At 50.2% G+C, this 21922-nt stretch overlaps 2 protein-coding genes across 8 annotated transcripts in view; both read right to left on the bottom strand.

Annotated features, from left to right (window-relative positions):
- Positions 1-2877, bottom strand: part of GINS1 (GINS complex subunit 1) — a 25573-nt gene extending 22696 nt beyond the window's left edge. Inside the window, exons 1-2 of the mRNA XM_017726712.1 lie at positions 2868-2877; positions 1922-1927 (exon numbers count right to left, since the gene is read on the bottom strand). Of these exons, the coding sequence (XP_017582201.1) occupies positions 1922-1927 (6 nt within the window). The 5' untranslated portion in view covers positions 2868-2877. The remainder of the gene's footprint in view (positions 1-1921; positions 1928-2867) is intronic.
- Positions 1-21922, bottom strand: part of SLC8A1 (solute carrier family 8 member A1) — a 138519-nt gene that overhangs the window by 19005 nt on the left and 97592 nt on the right. Inside the window, exons 4-9 of one of the 7 annotated variants that reach the window (XM_008644361.2) lie at positions 4621-4724; positions 2484-2504; positions 1713-1730; positions 1589-1603; positions 853-921; positions 1-45 (exon numbers count right to left, since the gene is read on the bottom strand). The exon at positions 1-45 is cut by the window's left edge and continues 86 nt beyond it. In XM_008644361.2, coding sequence (XP_008642583.2) covers positions 1-45; positions 853-921; positions 1589-1603; positions 1713-1730; positions 2484-2504; positions 4621-4724 — 272 coding nt within the window. Of the gene's footprint in view, positions 46-852; positions 922-1588; positions 1604-1712; positions 1731-2483; positions 2505-4620; positions 4725-5066; positions 5174-21922 lie in introns of all 7 variants that reach the window. The other 6 variants (XM_008644353.2, XM_008644365.2, XM_008644363.2 and 3 more) reach the window with 6 other exon arrangements.

Raw genomic sequence — 21922 nt, forward strand, 5'->3', positions numbered from 1 at the left:
CTTCCTCCTCCTTGCTGGTCAGTGGCTGCTTTTCTTCATTCTCCTCTGCAAAGCAAAGAGCCTGTGGGTGATTCAGGCCCAGCTGGTCACTCTGGATCTGGCTTCCTGCCAGAGGGGGAGGTCAGGAAGCCTCCAGGTGGGAGCATGAGCGACAGAACAGTGGAGAAGGAGTTCAGGAGCAACAGAAAGACAGGATAGTTTTATGAAATGCTAGCAAGAGGTCTGCAACTCATCCAACCTCAGGAGGAGTCCTGCTCATCCTGGGGCTGGGGAATAGCTTATTGCTGTCTCTCCCACAGGGATGCTGGGAAGGGGAAAGATCAGCACTGAGGCTGCTCCATTCCTCAGCACTCCAGGCCTGCACTGAGGTACGGTCAGGACAATTCCACCAGCCTGTTACAACAAGAGAGCACTGTCAGCAGCCCCAGGGCTAAGATGCACATGAAATCTTGGCTCTGCCTCCTCCTGAGCAGGGATTTGCCTTGGAGAGGGGGCTGCCAGCCACTGCCTGCTGCGATGGTGGGGCTGGAGGAAATAGCACAGATGTAAGAAGCCATCCACAGGCCAGTGCCTGGCTCCAAACCCTGAGAGAGGAGGCAGCAGAGGGACTACAAGAGCAGTGAAGCAGGTCTGCACCTCCACTGTCATCTGTGCAACCTCTGGGGCATGGGGACTGCAGGCAGCATGCCCTTTGTCACTGTCCCTTGTGCAGACCCCACCGAACTCCCTTCCAGTCCACCTGAGGGATGGGCAGAAGAACATCAGGGCTAAAAAGGACTGGAGTTCATCTGTCAGTAGGCAAATGCCCCAGTCAGTCCACATGAGACTGACATGGTGCCACACCACAGATACCTTGGATGGAGACCACGGTGCAAGGAAGAGGATGATCTCTAGCCTGGACCTTCCTGAAGACAGGTTTGCCTATTAAAGTGATCAGCAGGAGATCAGCAGGGGGGACTGCACGCACTGCACAAGCTGTCCCCATGCAGTTAGTAAACTCCACTCCTATGTCACACGGGGTTAGTGCTGCTCCCTTGCTGGCTGCCCCTTGTCTGCTCAGGTGGCACAGAGCTGAAGGAAAGCCCTTCTCCTCCTGCAGGCCAGAGGGACCCACCTTGGAGCCAGAGCCTCTCAAATCTGAATTATGTTTCCAGGGCTCCTGAGGGGCGGCTCTGCAACATGTGGGACCCAGGACCTTCTCGTCCTGCATTGTTCAGCTGAATGAGGGAAGCTTGGCTGGTTCAGGACAGATGAGCCGGCCCTGCTGCTGGGTCTCGCCGGTGGGAAGGGCAGGGGCTGCACATCTGAAGCAGCCATGGGGTCCTGCACATCCCCAGTGCTCAGGCACCTGGCTCAGGCCTGGGAAGTGAGGAAAGAGCCCAGTGCGTAGGGAAGGGACGACTGGATTAAATGGAGAAGCTCACTCAGCTCCAAGAGATGGAGAGGGGTTGCTTGTCACTTCAGCGGTGACAGGTCACCCTCCCCGAGGTGGAGTTAGGTGTGTGTGGCAGGCAGAGCACTCTGTGAGAGGACACGGTGTTAATGGGACCGGCCGGGGCGGGGAGGCCGTGGCTCAGCGCCTTCTTACCATTCCAGAGTTTCCCTCCAGGACAGAACAAAAGCAAAGAGGAAACCAAGAGGAAAGAGCGGGGTGAGCATATGGCCATGAAGAGAAAGGAACAGGGGGACAGGGGAAGAGTAGAAATCCATACCTGTGATGGTGAAGCCACCTAGATGAAACCAAAAATGAGAAAAAGGGAGAGAGAGAGAGAGAAAGAAAGTAAATGAGGATTAGCATTTGCACATCAACACAGACATGGTGGTCCTTCCCTGCCCCACTGTGGACATGGGGGCTGCTCCCCAACGCACACCCACACACCCCAGGGATAGTGTGGGGACACCTGAACACAGGCTTTTCAACCCACATCTGCAAGCTGCCACCCCTTGGTGTCCCATAAATGCCGTGGAAGGGGTAAAAACAGTGCAAGTCTGCCCCAGAGCTGAGGGTGCTTTGGGGAACGAGGATGGCTTTGCTTCCCTCCCCAGCTGCCCTATCCTGGAAGTGGCCAGCAAGGAAATTCAAAGGCAAAGTTTGTACTGTCTCTTCAAAAAGGATTGGTCAACTTTCCTGTCCAGCCACAAGCATCCCTAAGTGGCCAGGAAATCCTGTTTCTGCCACGCCAGTTTAGAGGTGATGGGTTAATTTGTGTGGCACAGGTTTGTATCTCGGAGTGTTGGCAGCTTTACTCTGGCTGCAACAGCACCACACCCCAAAAACGCTCCTTGCACCACCTGTTAATATTGCTGACTTTGGGGCTCTACTTTCAGGAAAGATGGGGCATTAGGCACCTGAGCTTACTTAACTAGTGCTGACCACCCTAAAAGAGAATGCTGTGAGTGGAGAAAAACATCAAGCAAAATCGATTTTCTTCCAAAAATATGCAAACCAGAAAAATGGAAAGGAAAAATGAATGCGCGCTTACCAAGCTCACTCAACAACAGGGCTGTGAAGAAGACAGAGACAAACACAGAAGAAGAAAAGTAAATGAATAATGAAATCAAAAGGGATATCCACAGAAAGACACCAGATCCCAGGGCAGAGATTTCAGATCTGTAAAGCTGCAGGATACCGTGAGCGTTAAGAGAAAGACACTAAAAACAAAGGAACAGAAAGGTTTCATGGGATTGCGGATTTAAAATAAAAACCATTGCAAACATGGGGTGGATATGGGATTAAAAGACACACTCCAAAAAATTCATTTTTCCCCTTTGAATTGTTTGTGCAAGATCTTCCATTGGTCTCGGAGGCAGTTCTGCCCCAGGGGAGGACACAAGATGTCCCATGTGCAGCAGCTACTGGCTTTGACCTCCTCCAGCTGCCTGATGGGGAGCAATGGCTCCGGCGGCAGCTGCACTTTTGGCACAGACAATGAGAGAAGAAAAATCTGTGGCAAGGCTTGGCTCAAGGGTCTTGTTGCTCAGCATTTTAGATCTCCAAAATGAAAGAAAAAGCCTCTCCCTTAGTGCCCTGGTGGATCTTGGGCCACACCACAGCCCAGGGGTGATATTTCAGAGATGCCCTCCTCTCTCTGAGCACACCACTCCTCCTGCCTTGCTGCTTCTTGTACAAAACCAAGTACAAAGAAACTAGTTTAAAAGAAAAAAAAAAAAAAAAAAGAAATTGCATGGCCAAAGCAGCAAATAGCTGCTTTAAATAGTCCTTTAAAATTTTGTCTTGTCTTCCCACCTAGTGAGTTGGCAAGGCTGAGCTTCTCTCAGGTTTCCTCAGTTATCTTTGTGACCAGGAAGATGAGAAACTTTATTTCCTTTTCCTTTTATTTTTAGCTAAAAATTTCAGCTGAGATCTCCAGAGCTGGGACCACAATTTTTAAACCTTGGATCTGGAAAGCATGCTTGCTCCTGCTGGACTTGCAAGGCTGAGCCCACAATGGCCCCTGTGGGCAAGGATGGAGCTGCTGAGTTGAGCTGTCCATGTGGAACTTTATCCTGGCAGCACTGTCTGTGCTCCACAGATGCCACCAGCACCATTTAATGACACAGACCCCACCTGCAGTGCCTGAGTCATGCCAGTGTGTCTGATTTTTTAGCCCAGCTTTTGTTAGGCAGTCACATAAGCCAGCAGGGAAGCTGATGGAGGGGATGACGCAGCTGACTTAGCACCTGAGCTGACAAGGAACGTGGCATGTCCTCACTCAGTGCGGGGACCACGGAGTGCCCTCTCTGTTCTGATCAAATAATATATTATAGCCCCATCCCTGCTGGAGGGAGAGCTGATGTCCCAGAGACTAGAAAGCAGCTCCAAGACAGACAGACCAGCATTCTGCAAAGGCTTTAATAATGGTCCATATTTAAAGTAACTCTAAAACTGCTTCTTGCTCAGCCACCAATTGTGTGCAGAACCAGCTGTTGCCATTAATCCTCATCTCATTTTCTAGCAGAAAAAAAAAATAGGTGAACTCTGTCTTTTTGGGAAGTTTAGCATTTTGTTTAGAAATGTGATGAAAGAGGAAATTGTTTTTATTATTCCTGTGAGAAGCTATTATCCAATGCAGAGCCATGAAACTTCATTTGAGCATAACCTGATTTACCTAAACGGATTGCATCTCATGGTATTACCTACTTTGGCTGTGATTTTCATCTATTTTCAGATCCTAGCGCCAGTATAAAAAGGCTAAAATTACTGCTCTGGCCATGCATTTTATTTCAAGTGAAAGCTGTTTTATCTTCTGGTAAAAATGATGCAGCGTTGCCCTTTTCACTTGTCGAGGCTGGATGCTCTCTTTGATTAAATGAAGGTGCAGCAGGGCAGCACTCCCAAAATGTCTCAGGGGGCTGGGTTGACGCTCCTCGTCCCCTGCCTGGATGCCCCGGGGTGGCCCCAGGAGCACTCCTCGCTCCCTGGAGCCCCAGTGAGTGGGATGGAGTCCTCTCCAAATGAAAGAGGAAAGAAAACAGAGCAAAAAGGTGCAGCGGCCAAGCTTCAAAGGAGGGAGGGCAAAACGGCCAGGAGCCAAAGTGCGAGGAGAAAGGAGTGTGAGAGTAGGGAGACACAGAGAAAGCGGCAGCGTCTCGAGAGCTGGTCTGGTTTTACTCTCACACCTTTCACTCCTCGTCGTAGCCACACCGGATCCCCAAGCACAAGGAAGAAACTGCACTCTTTCTCATACTCCTCACGGTCAAGTACTCTAAGGGTAATGAATTTCCTGTGGGAACACAAGACAAAGGCAAACACATGATTGGCATCGCACACACATGCAGGTCACGTCTGCCCGGGTGCTGTGGTGACAGAGATGGTTGGGTGGGGGAAAGGGGCTGCACATCCCCCCACGGGCATATGGGGAAGGGCAGGAGCATCCTCACCACCTGGCTGAGGTTGTGCCTTGGTGGTCTGGGGAAAGGCTGTGTTCAGGGGGCATGGGGAATGGCCTTGCTCCTGCCCTTTTCCATAGGCACTGGGGATGTGAGCTCAGTGTTGCAGGTGCCAGACATGAGTGAGCCAGACAGGGACACACAGGCTGGGCTCAGCCCCGGAGCACGTCCCCCACCTTTCTTCTCACTCATCTCCACCAGCCGGGGCTCCCCGATCTCTAGGTAGAAGGTCTTGTTTTTCTCATACTCCTCATCATCTATCACCTTGATCGATATCGTTTTGCTGGAACAGAGAAGAAGAAATAGAGATTCAAGAGTAAGGGGGGAAAAGGGAGGAGGAGTAACAGGGAGCAGAACAGAAGGAGGAGGCAAAGGAGGAGGGCGGAAAGAGCAGGAGAAAGGGGCTGTGGACAGAAAACAGTGGTTTTGGTGGCACAGGCTGGAGGGACAGCACAGCCAAAAGCAAAGGGCAGGAGCCAATGGGCCAAGCTTGCCTCAGGATGGGCATGGACCACAGAGCACCGGCAGCCTGCAGGTGCCATTCTCCCTGGCACGGCCAGAGGCCATGGCTGGGCATGACACAGCCTGGACCAACCTTCCCCAGAGGTGTCTTGGCAAGACATGTCCCTTTCCAAAAACCTGTGGTATACAACAGCCCCTTGACAGCTTGCACACGTTGCATAGGCACCAGCACTGGGAACCAGCACAGACCAAGCCTCTGGAAGCATGATGCACTGCTCAAGCTTGGATATGGAAGAGGCTCTGCCTCCCCAGGCTCAGCAGATTCATGAACAACCTCATGATCAGCTGCTCAGTTTGGGCTTTGGAGGCTCTAATTTACAAGCTTGAAAGGGACATTGGAGTTAGGACTTTCTCTGTGAAGGGAATGTGAAGGAAAAACGGCCTTCCGGGTTAGGGCGGGCACATGGAAAGCTTCACTGATAGGAGATTTTACTTTTCAAATTTTACTTTACAGGCAGCACATCCTGTCCCAAGCCTTCAAGGTTTAATCCTCTCCCGTTGGAGAGACGAGCAGCAATTCCCTCTCAGGTGACCCAGGGTTGCTGAATTTGCCCCTGGAACATCATCAGGACAGGTCCAAAGGCAGAGTCACTGCTCAGAGCACAGCCACAAGCACACAGCACAGAAGCTGAAAGCCTCACAGGAGAGGCTGCGGCCACCGGGAGAGAGATTTGCTCCTTGAGCCACCCGATAAAGTAAAAATTGCTCTTCCAGTGGAAAAAAATTGGCACAGACGTTTTTCAGCTCCTTTCAGGGACTCACAGAAGCACCCAGCTGAAAGCTGCTCCCCAGAAGGTGACCATACCTGGGGTACAAACATGGGGGGGGCACCTGTGCTACTGTGGTCCTTCCTACAGTGCAAAGTCCTTGCAAAGACAACAGAGACAGAAATCCAGCAGCCTCTGCTCCTTCCTGGAGGCTCTGCTCACTGTCATGGCATTGCTGTGGGGACAGGACCTCCTCCTGGCTCTCATCTTGATCCAGACAAGAAGTAAGAAAGAGTAACAGCACAAAACAAAAAGCCAAGGCGGTGATTGTAGTCCTGTGCTTGCTGCCGGCCTTCTGGCTGGATTTGCTTTCCCCCACACTCCCCTGACAGCACTGCCCTCCTGTGAATGCTTTTACCTAAACCAGCTTCCCTGTTGCTCCCTCCCTGCCCAAGCCTGAATGCCCTGTCCTTCGAAGAAATATTTCATGTCCCATCCCCGGCTCCCCTGCACTTTCCATGAGCACCCAGCCCCAAGGCTGCTCCAGTATATGATGAAGGAGGTTCTGCTGTTCCTGGCAGGTCCCAGCACTGAAAACCCATAAACATGGAAGAAAGCCACGCTCTAGGGGAGTGAAACCGAGGCCACACTGCCGTAATTTCTGGGTTTCCCCCCTCCTTGCACATCTGCACTGGCCACCCAGAGCCCCTCTGTTAAGCTGACAAGTATTTGGCAGCAGAGTCAAGATTTTCTACTCATTCAGGGTAAACACCTCAAGCATTCGGAGGAACAGCCAGGATGATTTCTTGTGCTGTTTGCTGTGAGTCAGGAGTGTATTAAGTTTGCCCTTCATGCTTTTAATGAAACCATTTACTCAAGAGCGAGTGATGGCTGTGAAAATTGCAACAATGCAGCACGGCTCAGTGTAATTGTATTTTATAATGAATATCTGTAATAATTTGTTCAGTTTGTAATTATTGCTGCAATAGGTTTGTACACAGGAAAAATGGTTACCAAGCAGGCAGCTGATCTTGCTTTGCGTTGATGAGTTAGGGGAAATTACCACGTATTAAAAAACTAATGAAGGATATAAAAATGCTCTCAGTTAAGCTTTCAAAGAGAACCTGATAGAATTACCAGAATGGTATGATTTCAGAAACATTACTAACAAAATAAATAATTTTTCTGACGACTCCCATTAAAATGTACACTGCATCCCGGCCTCATGTAGGAAAACCCCCCTCAGGAAAGTTAATTAAGAGAGGTGCCTTCCTAAATTCTGAGGGCAGCAGAGGCATCAAGACATAAACTTCCTATGGGTGTGCTCTGGCTTGCCATGTGTGGCATTCCTCAAAGTCCCACAAAATAACTCTCTCTCACAAAAAGAAACCTGGGTGCCAATTAAAAAAATACGTTTCTGATGCTTAGATACAACACCAATAGGACTCCTCTGAGTAAAGCAGACTAATGGGGCTTTAAGTGCCACTGCCAGGAGGTGGTGGTGTTACGCAGTTTTCCAAGTGATCATTCCAGGGTGGGAACAAGTGCCCTGTGCTGGGTAGACATGTGCGCTGCTGCTGTTTCTGCTGCACGAGGCTGCTGGGAAAATGGGTAGGCAGAACAAATGGCAAGTCTGCTCTCTGGGTGAATTTCCAATCAGCAAAAATTGCTGAGGCAAATTTGTCCCTGGGATGAGACTGCAATCCTGGAGAAAAGGATTACCTCCTAATGGTGTTTGAGAAACAGCAAGGATGTGAAAATAAAACAGGCTATTTTTAGAGCGTGCCTGATCTCCATCAGAGCCTTCTGCCTGCTGCAGAGCCCCTTCCCAGGGTCCCGCACACGTGTGGCACGGCTCGGTCAGTGCAAAGGAGGAGGGCCAGGCAACTGCACGACTTATCCTGCATTAGAGTGAGGACTGCTTTCTACAGCAATCCAGGACAGGCACTGATGTCCCCCTGCTCTTGCTGGACCCTTCGATGTGGTCCCTGCCTCTCACTCCTCTCCCACGCAGAGATGTGCCGTGGCTGTGAGGATGTGAGCAGCATCGAGCCCCCACGGGCTTTCCTTGCATTCCAGAACGTGGTGGGAATGAGGCGGAGCGTGGGCAGAGCCAGGACAGCTGGCTGAGGCTCACAGAGCAACCACAGCACTGGGTGCAGCAGCATCTGAACTCCTTGTCCCTGGACTTTCCCAGCTGCACACCGCGGGATGGGGAGACCAAAGTCCCCAAAGCACAAGCACATCCTGAAATTTGCATTTAAGATCTCTCTCTCTCTCTCTCCTGCGACTCAGGGGCTCTTTCAGAACAAGCTGTGATAGTGTATAACAGAAAACCAAAGGGACACTAATTAGCACCCTGAAATCCCCCATGCTGCCTCACTGCAGGGCCAGGATCCAGGAATCCCAAATTCACAAGAAAGAGGGAAAATACCGAAGGATTAAAGCAGAAGATTAAGCAGCCTCTAAACCATTGCCTCTAAACCATTTTCTTCACCTCGTGGGAATCTGGGATCAATACAGAGGGTGTTTCCAAGCTGTCCCTTCTACACAGAAGCTGAGAATCAGCTTTGATTTGGGGCTGACAGTGGCGTTTTTGCCATAACCAAATGTCTGCAGGAGCTGGGTATTAAAGCCAAAAACCCAGGATCCCATGAGTGCAAAACACCACAGCCCCTGAAATACCTGGATTATTTTTTTCCTCTTTTGACCCTCAGTCATGCTGCAGGTGGGAAAGAACAATTTCTGGAGAATCTCTCCAACACGTGGAGATAGAGGTCCTGTGTTGATATAAACCACCAGCCTTGACACACCTCCCTCTCCCTTCCTCCAGTGATACAATGGGGCAAGTTTGCAGCAAACCACGGGGTTTTCCTTCCACTGGTGTTGGGTCCATCTCACCTGAGCTAAGGAGCCCTGCTCTGGCATGAAGACTGAGGGTATCCATGACCCATCTGACTGTCTGCACTTCTGTACCAGAAATTGCACTTCCCTGGGTCTGCAGTCAAAGCAACTGCTGAGGGAATGAATTTCATTCCATTTCCGTGTACTGGAAATCAAAGAGTAAACACGTCTTGCAGAATTGCAGCTCCAGCCCTTCTCCTCTTGCAGACACCCAGCAGCAACAGGAGAGGAGTGGTGTCTTTGTACCAGTGTCATACAAAGCTCTGCCCTCACTCCAAGTCCAACGCCCTCCATCAGGACCTACTTTTCATTTCAAACCATGCTATTCATTCGAACTGAAGAGGTCTTTTATCACAGCATTCCCACACAACCCTCAGTTGCAACAGCCCATGGAAAAGTCCTTTTGGCTGGAGATGCTCTAGGGAAGAGCTGCTACACCAATGTACAATGGCAAAGGCAGGGCATGAAGAGAACCAATGCTTGGAGCAAAATGCCAGCTGGGGAGGGCACCCTGTGAGCAATCTCATGCATGTGCAGGGACAGGTACATATGTAATGAGCTAGAACAGCCCAGCACAGGGTGACAGGAGCAGGACTGAGATCAACAGCGACATATTTCTCTGCAAGTATTTTTCTGACAGCAGGAGAGAAGATGGGCGCAGCATGGGGCAAAGATGTAAGGATCTGGGAGTCCCAGCTCTCCTGTCTCCACTGGCCTTTTCCCTCAAGGGAGCAAATGGCATCAGAAATTACTGGTGTGGATCTCCATGGACCTTTGCATTCGTTTTGAACCCGAATATCTGCACAGTCATGGCAAACCTCTGGAAATCCTGAGTATATCTGTGAATATACTGCCATTCCCACTCTACACGGTACTGCTTAGTTCCATGAAATGGCAGAAACTGCTCTCCTGGCTCAGACGAGCAACCAGCATTGCAAAAGGACCACGGGAACTTGGAGGGCATCAGAAGTCAGCTCTGGAAAGATTCAGGCAGGACACGCTGGAGGACAGGGGACATCATCCAGGGCACTTCTTGACCAGGCCAGATCTCCAGGAGCAGAGATGTCTCAAGTCCAGCACTCACTTCCTTAGCTCTCTTTCAGAACCACAGTCATGCCAGAGCTGGAATAGCCAAGAACTTCTGCACACAGTCAGTGATGGTGTCTCCAGTGGGCCAGGAAAATGATAATCTCTAAACACACAACCAGCTGTTAGAGCAGTCAGTAACAAGCTGGCCCATGAGAACATGGCACGCTGCTGCTGTCTGCACAGGCACTTGTTCCTGAATCAATAGAGGGAATTATGCACTTCTGCAGCTTGTCACCCATCCAGCTTCCATTGATCACCCAGGAGAGCTACAGGAGTAGCTTGGAGGATGTTCAGCTGCAGATTCAGAGCTACAACACCCGGGCTGGGCAGTCAGGAGTGGGTTGTGTTGCCTAAGCCTGGTGCTGCCAGCCCTGATGTCCCAACAGACCAGCACTACCCACCCAGAGGGCCATCAATTACAGTGAGGGGATAGCCATGAGGGACACATGTTCTGGAGGTGACACTGCAAAGCCACATCCATTGGGGCTGCCTGTCCTAGCACGCACTCCCAGACTCCCACAGAACCCTGCCACATTGATTTCTCATACATCTGCCTGTCAGCCAGCCACTTAATTAGCTGAAGTTAGAGCTTGCCATGAGAGATGGGCACGTGGCTTGGGAAGCTCCATGCCTCACACAGCTCATGTGGTCACTGGGCACCGGGCAGTGCCTGCGCAGAGGGGCTGTGGTGAGGCACCATGTGCCAGGGGGAAGAAAGCTCCCAAATCATCATCATTACAGCTGGACACCACCTGAGCCAGAGGTCAGGGCCACATAAATGGGCCTCAGCCACAGTGAGGAGCCTGGACCAGACCCACGGGCATGGTTGGAGCCAACCACCAAGAGCAGCTTCCCTGCTCCAATTCCTGACAGATACGCAAGGAAGGAAGTTGCTTGTTGCTGGGAAGGGAAAGGAGCTGACAGGGCTTTTCTTCCACCAGTTGACAACAAAACTGCACCTTATGGTGACGAGGTGGCAGCTTCACGTGCAGAGAGACACCCAGGTCTGTGGTGGAGGTGTTTGTCCCAGCCACAGGGCAAGTGTGTGTGGTGGGGGACACAGGTGAGGGCAACGTGACACCTGCTCAGCCAGTGCAGGGACAAACCTTCCTGAGGGATGGAAGAGGGGCAAAAATGGGCCAGATTATGTGAATGACCTTGTGCCACACATGCTTTTAGCTGTTCCACAGTGGTGTCTGACAGAGGAGAGGGTTCATCAGGATTTCTGTCCCTGCTGATGGGTTCCCATCTGTGTAAGATGTCCCATGAGTCACCCACTCATGCAGGATCCTTTGCCGAACCAAGCCTTGCTGACACGAAATGTCTGTACTTAATGAAATCTTGCCTGCAGTGCACTGCAAACATGACAGGGAGGGAAAACGAAAACCTGCCTGAAACGAAGCATGACGCACGCTTTGGGAAGTGTGGATGTGAGCTGATCTGATGTGGCAGCTTGGTTTGCTGGTCCAGCAGCCCAGGTCTGTGTGGAGCTTCACAGTCCAATGCCTCCCAAAACTGATCGAGCACACCAGCCTGGACACTGCAAACAAGGGGAGGGGGAAGTGGAAATGGTCCCTCCATACCTTTCCCCCCACCTCTGTAGCCAAAATTCATCTGGCTACGCTCATTTTCTTGTATGCCCTCCACCTCTTTCCCCAAGGCCTCCTGAATCTATCAGACGGCAGGGCTGTGTTGTCATTTCCATGTCTGCCTAAACCAACTGCTCCCCTAGCCTCGGGATGGGCTGAGTTTAAATGACAACATACGGCTCAAATACATAACACCGTCCTGCTCCAGAGCATCACTACCAGGAAAATCCTGGAAAAAGATCCAGCCTGCTCTTCCTTGGCCTTGCAGGAACACAAGGCATGAGAGGTGGTCTGCAGAGACAGGAAGACTGAGGGCTGTTGCTGCTCAAATAGCTGGGATGATGCTCAGTGCCTCAAAAAATACTTTTTAGGAGCAGTGATTGCCAGGTAAGATGATTTCCCATGCCAGACTGAAATGCTGCTTGACTCTCCTCCTAGGAAGACCATATTGAGAAGGATTTGTCAGATCAGAAATGTTTTTCTGGCGAATCCTCAATGTTTGCTCTGCTGTGACTGTGAATTCTGTGCTCTGACTAATGCACTTCATTCATCTGCCAGTGTCACATCTTGCAAGGGACCAGCTGGGCAAAGATGAATGGCACTCTCTTGATCTGACCCAAACCAGTGCCTGAGCCTTTGGTCATGCTTAAATATTTCCACAGCTCCAGCTGCGGCCTCCTCTTCCATGGCTCCAGATGTGGTGACACAAGGAAAAAACTATTTTCCTGCTTTTCCCCAATCTCATTGCCATGCACGTCTAGTGACAGTGATCCACGGTCCTCAAAGCTCCCACAGTGCCTGCTGGAGGCAGGATCCCTGGGGGATCAAATAAGACCCATCTAGATCGGTGTCTGGAGCCCCAAGGACAGCCTGCACAAAGAGTGCAATACCACTGATGGCTAGGAGGGAAAACACATTTGATGTGAATTTGATCAAAAACACCCCCAGCAGCAATTACTTAAGGTACCCAGGAAAGCTGACAGAGTAAAATGACTTCTCCCCTGGCTGTGCACAGCCCTGCCAATGCCAGCTGAAAACTGCATTAGTCCTGAAAAATCCATCCTGCGCTGCAAGCAAAGGATTGACTGCCCAGGGCTCAGCCCAGCCCAACATCCTTGCTCAGTGTAAAACCCTGCAAATCCCACTTCTAAGCCTACAGGGTTAAGAGCCAAAATCTGACACATTCCCCCATTCTGCCTTTCTGGGATTTTCTCTTGACTGACCCGGCTGAGCAGTCAGGTCTGTGGGTAGTGCAGGCAGGTAAATAAGGGGAGAGAAACTTGGCACACAGTTGCTTCTTGCATCCAAATACACATCCAGCTTTTCTTTGCAGCCAGGTTCCCCCTCATGACAATAATTGCTCTCACCTTTCAAATAAATATGAGTTGCTCTTCCCTGTGTGCACCTGGATAGTTGCCATGACAATGCTCCTCAAACAGGAGACATCACTCTTTAAATGGCTTTTGGCCTCCACAAAATGAATTTCAACGAGCACCTGCCAGCAAAAAGGGCATTTCTGCAGTTCTGTATAACATTTAGCAAACTTTGCTGAATTAAACCTGACTGAACAAAAGAGTGGGGACCACTGGAAATAACAGGTCAATGTCTAATAGCATGGCTTCAGCACCAGGAATCAGGATTCAAGGAAGCCTGAAATACATGAACTGCTCCAGCACCGCTACTACAGCAAGGGGGAGGCACATTTCAAATCCTGCTTGCCTGGGTTTGAGGGAGAAGGAGAATTTCCCTTCTTGTTTGGGAAGACACTTGACAAGGAGCCTTGATTGTGCCCTGCCACTCTGCCAGGGCTGCTGACAGCCAGCTCTGCTGCTGGAAAAGCAGCTGTACATGGGAAAAGAAGGAGAAGACGAGGAATGCTCAGCGACAGCAGAGGGCATGCCACAAAAATTCAAAGGGCAAACATCAATACAGAATGTGCAGGTCTGATTTCAAGAGCAGCAACCATAGTCTTTCTAGCTCCATGCTCAGCCAGGCATGTGTCTGAATCCTCTTATTTGATGGCTGGCCCCAAAGACCAGGCCCTGCTTTTCCAGACACTCCTCCAAAATTCTTGGCATGGTGACCCAGCTGCAGGATCAAAGCCTCCTGATGGTGTGGCAGGAGCAAACACTTCACTATCACTACATTTATCATCCCTCATCCAGTGAGGGATGCAAGGGGCTGATTTCAAGACTTGGACAGTAGAGTCACACTGAACTTTTATTAGAAGAAGTTGTAAGTGGTCTCCTGTCAGGGTTCTAGGGAGGCTCAAGTGGAATCCTCACATTCTAGCAATTAAAGTGACTGGATGCAGAGATCACTCCTGGTCCAGACTCCCTTTGGCAAGTGCCCCGTGCTGGAACAGTATCAGAGGTTACCTGATGGCATAAAAGACGTGAAGTGTCTGGGTACCAGCACATGAAATGCTGTCATTATGCAGGCTTGAAACATCAGGGATGCTCTGAAGACCATCACCCAAGCTGAGAGCTATACCCCAGTGCTTTGCCATGCTGTCACTATGCCACAAGGCAAGCCCTGTGAGGGAGGTGATACAGATCTTGAGTTCTTAACCCCTCTACCCAGGGATAAGGCCAGCGAGCTCACACTGTGCCCCATAAAGTATTCAGCCAGCCCCAGAGAGGGGCTGCTGCTGGGACAATGCTGCCTTAAGCAGTGACACTGTTTGGACCATTGAGTCAACAGATGACCCCAAAATCTCAAGTCTGCACTAAAGGTGATGCTTGGTGTATTCATGCTGCTATTTCCATCCTTTGGGGATGGCTCTGGCCAAGGAAAAGCCTGTGCATGAGTGCCAGCAGTGGGGTTCTATGTCTCCAGCCCAGCAAATCTTCAGACAGCTTGGTAGTTGATTGGTTTGGGGTTTTTTTCCTCTCTTCCTTTTCAATGACTTCCATCGCCAGAGGGCAGATGAAAAAAGTGCGTCAGTTGAGGCCTGTGTGGAGGGTGCTGCCACAGCAAGGAGCCATTCCCTGCCCTTGCTGAAGGGTTTTGCCACTCTGGTGGCTGCAGCATCCTGACAAGGGCCATTCCAGTGGAGTTTCCTTGTTGCTGGACGCTCTGGAGGTCAGGAGCATGTGGGCAACTTCAAGAGCCACCACTCACACTGTGACTGACACACCACCTGTTTACTGCCAAATAAATTAAGTTGTGAAATATGTCCCTCTCAGCTGTAACTCTGTGCATAAAAACCCTTTGAAAGAGACACCAGGTCTCCTGAAGTCCCCGTGATCCATGGGGTTAAAGCCTGTGGTGGGTGCACAAAAGCAAACACAGGTTTGCCAAGGATCCCTCCCAGTGCCGAGATAGGCAGGAAACCAATCCGATGAGGAGGATGAAAAAATTCTGCTTCTGTCTCCAGTTACCAAGGAGATTGTTCAAACAAAGCTAAAATAAGAGGAACCAAGTGGCCAAGAGAAATGTGAGAGTGGAAGAGCACTTGAACACTCTGTGATGGCTTTGCTGCCTAACAGGCTGGGCAGGGTGCCTGTGATGGGCTCAGCCTTGGCCAGCAGCTCTTCCCCTCTTCCCAGGGGAAAACGTCCATAGTTTGGTTTGCATGTACCTGGGTGAAAATGGCCAGGAGCTTTCAAAAATGGCAATACAGAAAAGTCCCTGCCCACAGAGGTTTCAGCCATGTGCTAGCCCCATTTATGGCAATTGTGGCAGCAGGACACAGCATTTGGTGGCCTCAGCCTGGACCTGTGTGTTCAGGTTCTCAGAGGAGATCTCCCTGTGGGAGAAAAGTAAAACCAGCTGTGTGTGGGGCTAAAAGTTACACCCTTTGTGACCAGCTCAGCAGCTCCAGTGTCTGTCTGTAAGATCAGAGGGCTGGCAGATACATGGAATACGGGATGGAAAAATCCTACTGCAGAGCCCCGTGGACACACATGTGCTGGATTCGCTCCTGTGACAGTCACAGGTTCACAGAATCATTTAGGTTGGAAAAGACATCCAAGATCATCAAGATGCACCATTAAAGGTCAGAAGACAAACACCACCAGACTGCACACGAAGACAGGGCTTTCTCCAGCCCCACCTCACGCCAGGGCTGCACAGGAGCTGCCTCAGGTCCAGCTGCACATTTCTCTTATGCTGAGAACTGCAGATGTTATGTGGAAGTGGCAATTCCCACACAAACCCCAGAGCCCATAAGCTGCTTCGATCCCTCTGCAATCCTTAGTTAAGGCAAGGAGCGGGAAAATTTCCCAGATGCTGTTTCTCCAGCAGATCCTCATATCTTACACATGCTCATCCGGATGCCTGATGCAGTCAGGGCTGTGAGTTAAAGGCAGTGCCTGTTGTTAAGCTTGCCCACAACTTTCCACTATTTTAGAGTCTGTCTCAGCTGCTTGGTGCTTTGCCAGACTTTAGCCATTCAGAATGAAACTTTCCATGTAGAGTGGCCACTGATGAGAGAGTAATGAAAAGCCTCACCGTCTGAGCTTTGGGAAAAAAAAAATGCTGCTCTGCCTATGCAAACATTTTTTCCCCAAACACTATATTGAGTAATTCTCTCTTCCTTATGCTTTGCTGCAGAGGACGAAACTTAGCAGAAGGATCTCTCTCTAGTGCTCAGGATGTGCCAATTTGCTTAAATTAGACCAAGTTCTAAGACTCTAAAAACTTGCAAAATGCGTAGGCTTCTTCAAACTGGCAGCTCAAAGTCTTGGAAGATTTAATCTGCTCTGGAAATGCTCCATTCTTTCCCAGTGCCAAACCTGCTTTTGCACAGGCTGTGCCCTCAGCAGGGCTTTTCCTGTGCCTGGGAGCCGCTGGGGAGCAGGGAGCTCTGGCAGAAACAGGAAAGCTGGCTGGCCACTCATGGCAGGGGCAGCCATGGGGCCTGAGAAATTCCACAGCCATGCCTCCCCTCCTCCTCCTCCTCCTTACTGCTGGCCTCTGAGCTATGAATGTCTCCAGGCACATGCACCACAGACCCTGCATCCTTGCTGCAAGGATGGCAGGCTCTGCAGTATTTTTGGTAGCCCTCCTTACCAGCTTGTGCCAGGTGAATGATGAAGCTTGCTGGCACACAGACACTTGCCCCCTCCTACTCAGCCTGGGATCTGTAGGGGATGATTCTCCTTTTCTGTCCATCCTGATCCTGAGCTTGAGTTAGTGAGCCAGGGCTGTTGGGGAAAGCCAGAGTTTAACTCTGTCCAAGCGCTTGGCTGGGCACGTAGAACCCGCTCCTTGTGCTGTATTCTCTGGCTGCAGGTGGAGTGATGCTACAAAAAAACCCCCCTGCTGCTCCTGGGAAGGGCAATTTAATACCAGAAGGCTTAGAAGCATTTAAAGCATGAAGAAGTGGGAACACACCTCAGTATTGTGCTTGGGAGTTTCTTCCTAGTGTGGGCCTGGTGGGAACCACTGGGATGGTTCAGGAGCTGGTGGGTGGAAGGAAGGCAGGAGGGAGGCCGAGCGAAAATGGTTTCCCAGAGAGTCCTCCCAGGGCAGAGCCAGGGAGGGGAAGAGAGAAAGATAGAAGCAAAGCTAGCTTGAGTTGCCTTTGGCTCCAGAAGGCCTCCCTAGTGATGGCAACGGCAGTATTATAAAAGTAGATTTTCAGAAGTGTTCTAAAGACACTATCAGGATTCAAGGAAACCGTAATAAAGTGTAGTGAGAGGAAACCAAATTGACCAAAACAACCAGCCAGGAAGTACAAGCTGCCTTTTGTATCTTGCCCCTCTTCCTCTCTGACACTCATTTGCTTTTCCTTCAAGCATGGACAAGTGCTGTTGTGGGGCTATTAATGCTTTCAAAGAAGAGAATGAAATGTCAGCTGGAGACTCCATTCAAAGACACACTGAGACAGCCTTCCAAATGCTCTGCAAGGCAGCCCCCCTGCTGTCATTCATCACATCAATTCACATCATCTCATCATGATATCTAGTTTCCTGTTGAATATCAGGATGCTGAGCCGACCATGAGCATATTTATTTACTACAGTCAGGTAGGGATCCTCTAGTAGCCACACACAGTTAAGTTTTATTTTCTCACCAGCATTCACATTTTAAAGCTATTTAAGTTAAATTAAACCCTTAACCACCCCAGGGCTCAAGCATGGTGAGTTAGGGTCATGTGCATGAGTGTGATGGGCCAGAAGCTGCAAGAGCACCCAAAGTCTCAGCCTATGGTACCATCAAGTGCAGCAAAATGTGTGGGGATCCGGACCAAAGCTGAAGAGAGGGGCTGTGAGGCCACACAATCCTGTCAGATTTCCCCCTGCTTCTATCTGCAGCATGGTTTGACTGCATTTCAAAATGAATGGGGAAAATCTCAGCAGCAAGTGGGGGATGAAGCTCCAGAGGAGCTCCGAGCGTGGCAGCACCAGGAGAGCTGGGGCAAGCCGCAGCTCTGCGTGCACAGGGCTCATGTGTTCGGCTGGAGCCCAGGGGCAGCTGCAGCAGCCTTGGAGCCCCCCCGGAAGTGAACATGTGCTCACGGTTGCTGTTTCCCCAGAGGAACCTTCGCAGATCACATTAGCAAAAGTCTCTAATTTTATTGGCACTACTCGGGAAAGATGTCAGGGCATGGGAGAAAAACAACCCCGAAACCTTAAGAAATTGGAATGCTGCTGTATGTATTTTCTGAGAGAGATTTTCAATTTGCTGCCTCCTTTTCTGAGAGCTAGACAGTGTATCAAAGAACATGATTGGGGTTTTGTTTGTTTGTTTGTTTGTTTGTTTAAAAAAAGAACTCTCTAGCAATAATCTTTATTGTTTTCCAATTCATAGCTGCCAGGGAGCCTGGAGGATTATTCTGCACAGAGCTACAAATGATGCCCCATATTAATGATTGCTTTCACTTGATCTTCGGAGGAAAATTCCAGAGTGACTCGTCAAGATGAGATTTCCATTTCTACATCTCACATGAACAGCTGCATGTCAAAATCCTAGAAATAGGCACACAAACATGTTTCCCAGCTCCCAGAAACGCAGATAAAAATGCCCAAGGTACATTCCAAGTGGACAATGATTTGCATGCAGTGGGCCTTGCCAGAAAAGCAGCGAACAAAAATGATTTCCAGCTGAAGAGCAGAGAACCCTGCACCACATCCTGGGGAAAGGCAGCAAGCCCTGTCAGAAGGGGAGACCACAGCTTTTCCAGGGGGGCAGAAAATGCCATTGTTTCCCACCTGAAACAGCTGTGCCATAGAAAACGGCAGAGGGAGGCTGGTTTGAAAGCTGAAGATGGCAAGATTTACATCTGATTCATAGAAGATCTGGGTATAAGCAGCGAGTTCTCTGTGCTTGCTGAGCCATCACACGTCAGCCCAGCCACCTTCCTGGTACACACCCGGTGTCCCACAAATAGCAGGGCCATGTATATTTAATAGGCACACACACACACACACACGCACAGCCTGGAGGCACTCAGCCCCAGCACTTGTAGCCTCCTTGCTGGCTTGGGTTGCTTTTGCCTTTTTAAGCCCAGAGCAGCCCCGTGTCCCTTCTGCAGTTCACAATCACCAGGCAGCCACAGTAAGGGTTTGTTTTCCAGCACACTCAAGCCCTGTGAACACGGCGTGTGGAGTAGGGCAGCGCCACAAGCAGCATAAACCTTTGTTTGATGGGACTTACACACACCATGAATTTTGTCCTTTATTAGGCCTCCTCTATCCATTCTATTATTCATGGTTCCAGCCTCGTTTTCTCAAACTGCAGGGAAAGCCAAGAGCTAATCAGGATGAATAAGTTTTGGGCTGGCACCCTTCACCCTCCAGCACACCATGGAGATGCACTGGGTACCAGGGGAGCCAGGATTTCCATTCCAGGGCTGTTACGAGCTCTAGAAAAATGAGCAATATCCAGGCAAATCAGGACCAGCTGTGAAAGCTGCAGCCATTGGGAAAAAATCTGACAAGCCTGTAGGGCTTCCCCTCTCCCAGCATGCTGATAGCTACAGGAAACAGACACTTTTTAAAGTTTTCACAACCGGGTTTCAGGAGGACCCATCAGCCTTGCTAAATATAATATTTCACTCTGTGAGCCATTATTTATTTATTTCTCTTGGCCCCTCTGCTGTCCCCACAAAGCTGCCTGGAAGTGAGGAAACTTGGCCTCACTGCATTTCAGACTGAAGCAATGCTCTGGATCTGCAAGCCAAAGGAAAACAGGAGTCAAGTTAAAAATATGCACATATTTTTGTGCATATATATTTGCAATTATTCTTTGAGGCAACGGGTTTGGGGATTTTTTTTGCTTTTGTTGTGTTTATAGACCCTCTTTCCAAATCTGATCCTTAGAGAAACATGTTTTGTTACTTTATCCAGCAAGCATTATGGCATTTTGATTTGGAAAGGGACAGGCCATTCCACAGACAGAACTGCAGGAAGGCTCTGGCAAACAAGATAAAGAAGGCTGGGGAGTGAGGTGTATGCTTGAGCTGTTTGTAGCTGTTTATTTAATAAAGATCTTTGCACAAGCTCCATGGATTGATGCACCCAAGCTAGGTGTCATTTGGTGAGTGAATCCAGGTGCCAGTTGATTTTCCCCACTCTCTCCACGCTGTTTGCTTCAGCTACGTGCTCGGGTCACAAGTGGGTTTGTCCAGCTCTCCCATGTGAACATTAAAAGTGCCCAAATGCCTCAGAGGAAAGGAAAATGACTGACTTTGGAGCTGGCTGTGCACACCAGCCATTTGCACCAATTTGCATGAGATTTGCATTTCATACTAATCACTACTCAAATGTGTGGAAAATATGGTTTTAATCAGCTGACTGTGGGCAAGCAAAGTAATCTCTCTCTCAGTTTTGAGCCAGTGACCTTCTGTCCCAGCATCAGAAGTGACATAAATTGCCACTTGGATGGCCTGGGCTTTTCCCAGGCAAGCCAAGCCAGCCTGGAGACACCAGGACACCCTGCTCTGCCCATCCGCTCTCCTCTAGTTCCCTCTCCCTTGCAGTGATAATTTCTTCTAGGAAAAGAGGCACAGGACTCATCCCAGAGCTACCAGAACCGATGCATTTGCTCTCAGCAGCCCCCTCCATCACTGGACAGTTCAGTATGTCCAGGGGACAACATTTAGGCTATTATGAAGCCAAACAGAGTGGATCACCAATGCACGCTCATTTTCCTGCCTTGCCTTCCTCCACTCCCCTCCCTCTCCTTGGGAAGTCCTGGGCTTTTTAGCCATGTTCAAAAATGCATCTTGGCATAGTGTTGTTATTAGACATTAGAGAGCTCTGGCCTGCCAGCAGAATTCTGGGGACAGAAATGGATGTTCGTGAGCCTGGGGCTGAGACGTCCAGCAGAGAAATCCCAGCTCTGCTTGTGACCAACTGTATGAGGTCTCAGGAGAATGAGCCAGGCCAACAATTCGTCGCAGCCTTTGGAGGAGGATGCTGAAGTCACCCTGTCAAGCTGGCCCAGTGCCCAGTGGCCAGTGTCACCCTAGTGGGCAATGGGCCAGTTCGGCAGCACTGTTAATGCAGCCTTTTTACAAAAGTATTGAACTGGATCAGGACGTCTGGCCTAAACAAGCCCAGATTAACCAAGGACTGACTCCACTCTGCTGCTATTTTTAGCTCCCAAAACCAGTCTGACCATGTGCCGCCCTACAGCGCCTGCCTGTGAACGCTCTCAGCCTGATTTGACTCAGAGGGGGGTTTGACACAAGCATTCCTGTCTCTGTTACTCATCCCCAATGTCCCCATGGTGCTGATCTTCCATCTCTCCCCGTGTCATGCCCACTTCGGGCTGTGTCCACACATTTGAGTGGGTGTCTCCAAACGCTGCCAGAGTGGTTCCCCAGGAACTGCCTTGGAGCAACGGGGCTGCCAGGCTCAGTGGGATGCTTCCTGGCAAAACCACCCGAACACGCAGGTGGCGTCTCCTCCGAGCCTCGGGTGCTTTGCTAATCTAACAAATTGCTACATGCACTGCCTCTCAGGCTCGTTTTGCTGAAAAAATGACAAAACACACCTCTGCAAGCAGCAGCTGTTTGGGCTCATGCACCAAAATTCCCAATGGGACTGAAGCGGCTGTGAGGCAGGAATGGCATGGCCACGTTGGATTTGACCGAGCAGCCTTGGCAGGTGCCAAGTGAAATGTTCCAGCCAGCTGGTGGCATGGGGAGGGAGGGCTGCTGGTGCATCAAGATGTCCATATCTGCCTGGAACACGCTGGAAAAGTGATGTCTGGCTGGGTCCCAGCCAAACAGCTCCAGCTCCAGCTGCCTTTCTCTCCACACTTCCAG

Source organism: Corvus brachyrhynchos, unplaced genomic scaffold, assembly GCF_000691975.1.
Source record: "Corvus brachyrhynchos isolate BGI_N302 unplaced genomic scaffold, ASM69197v1 scaffold312, whole genome shotgun sequence".
NCBI classification, from domain to species: domain Eukaryota; kingdom Metazoa; phylum Chordata; class Aves; order Passeriformes; family Corvidae; genus Corvus; species Corvus brachyrhynchos.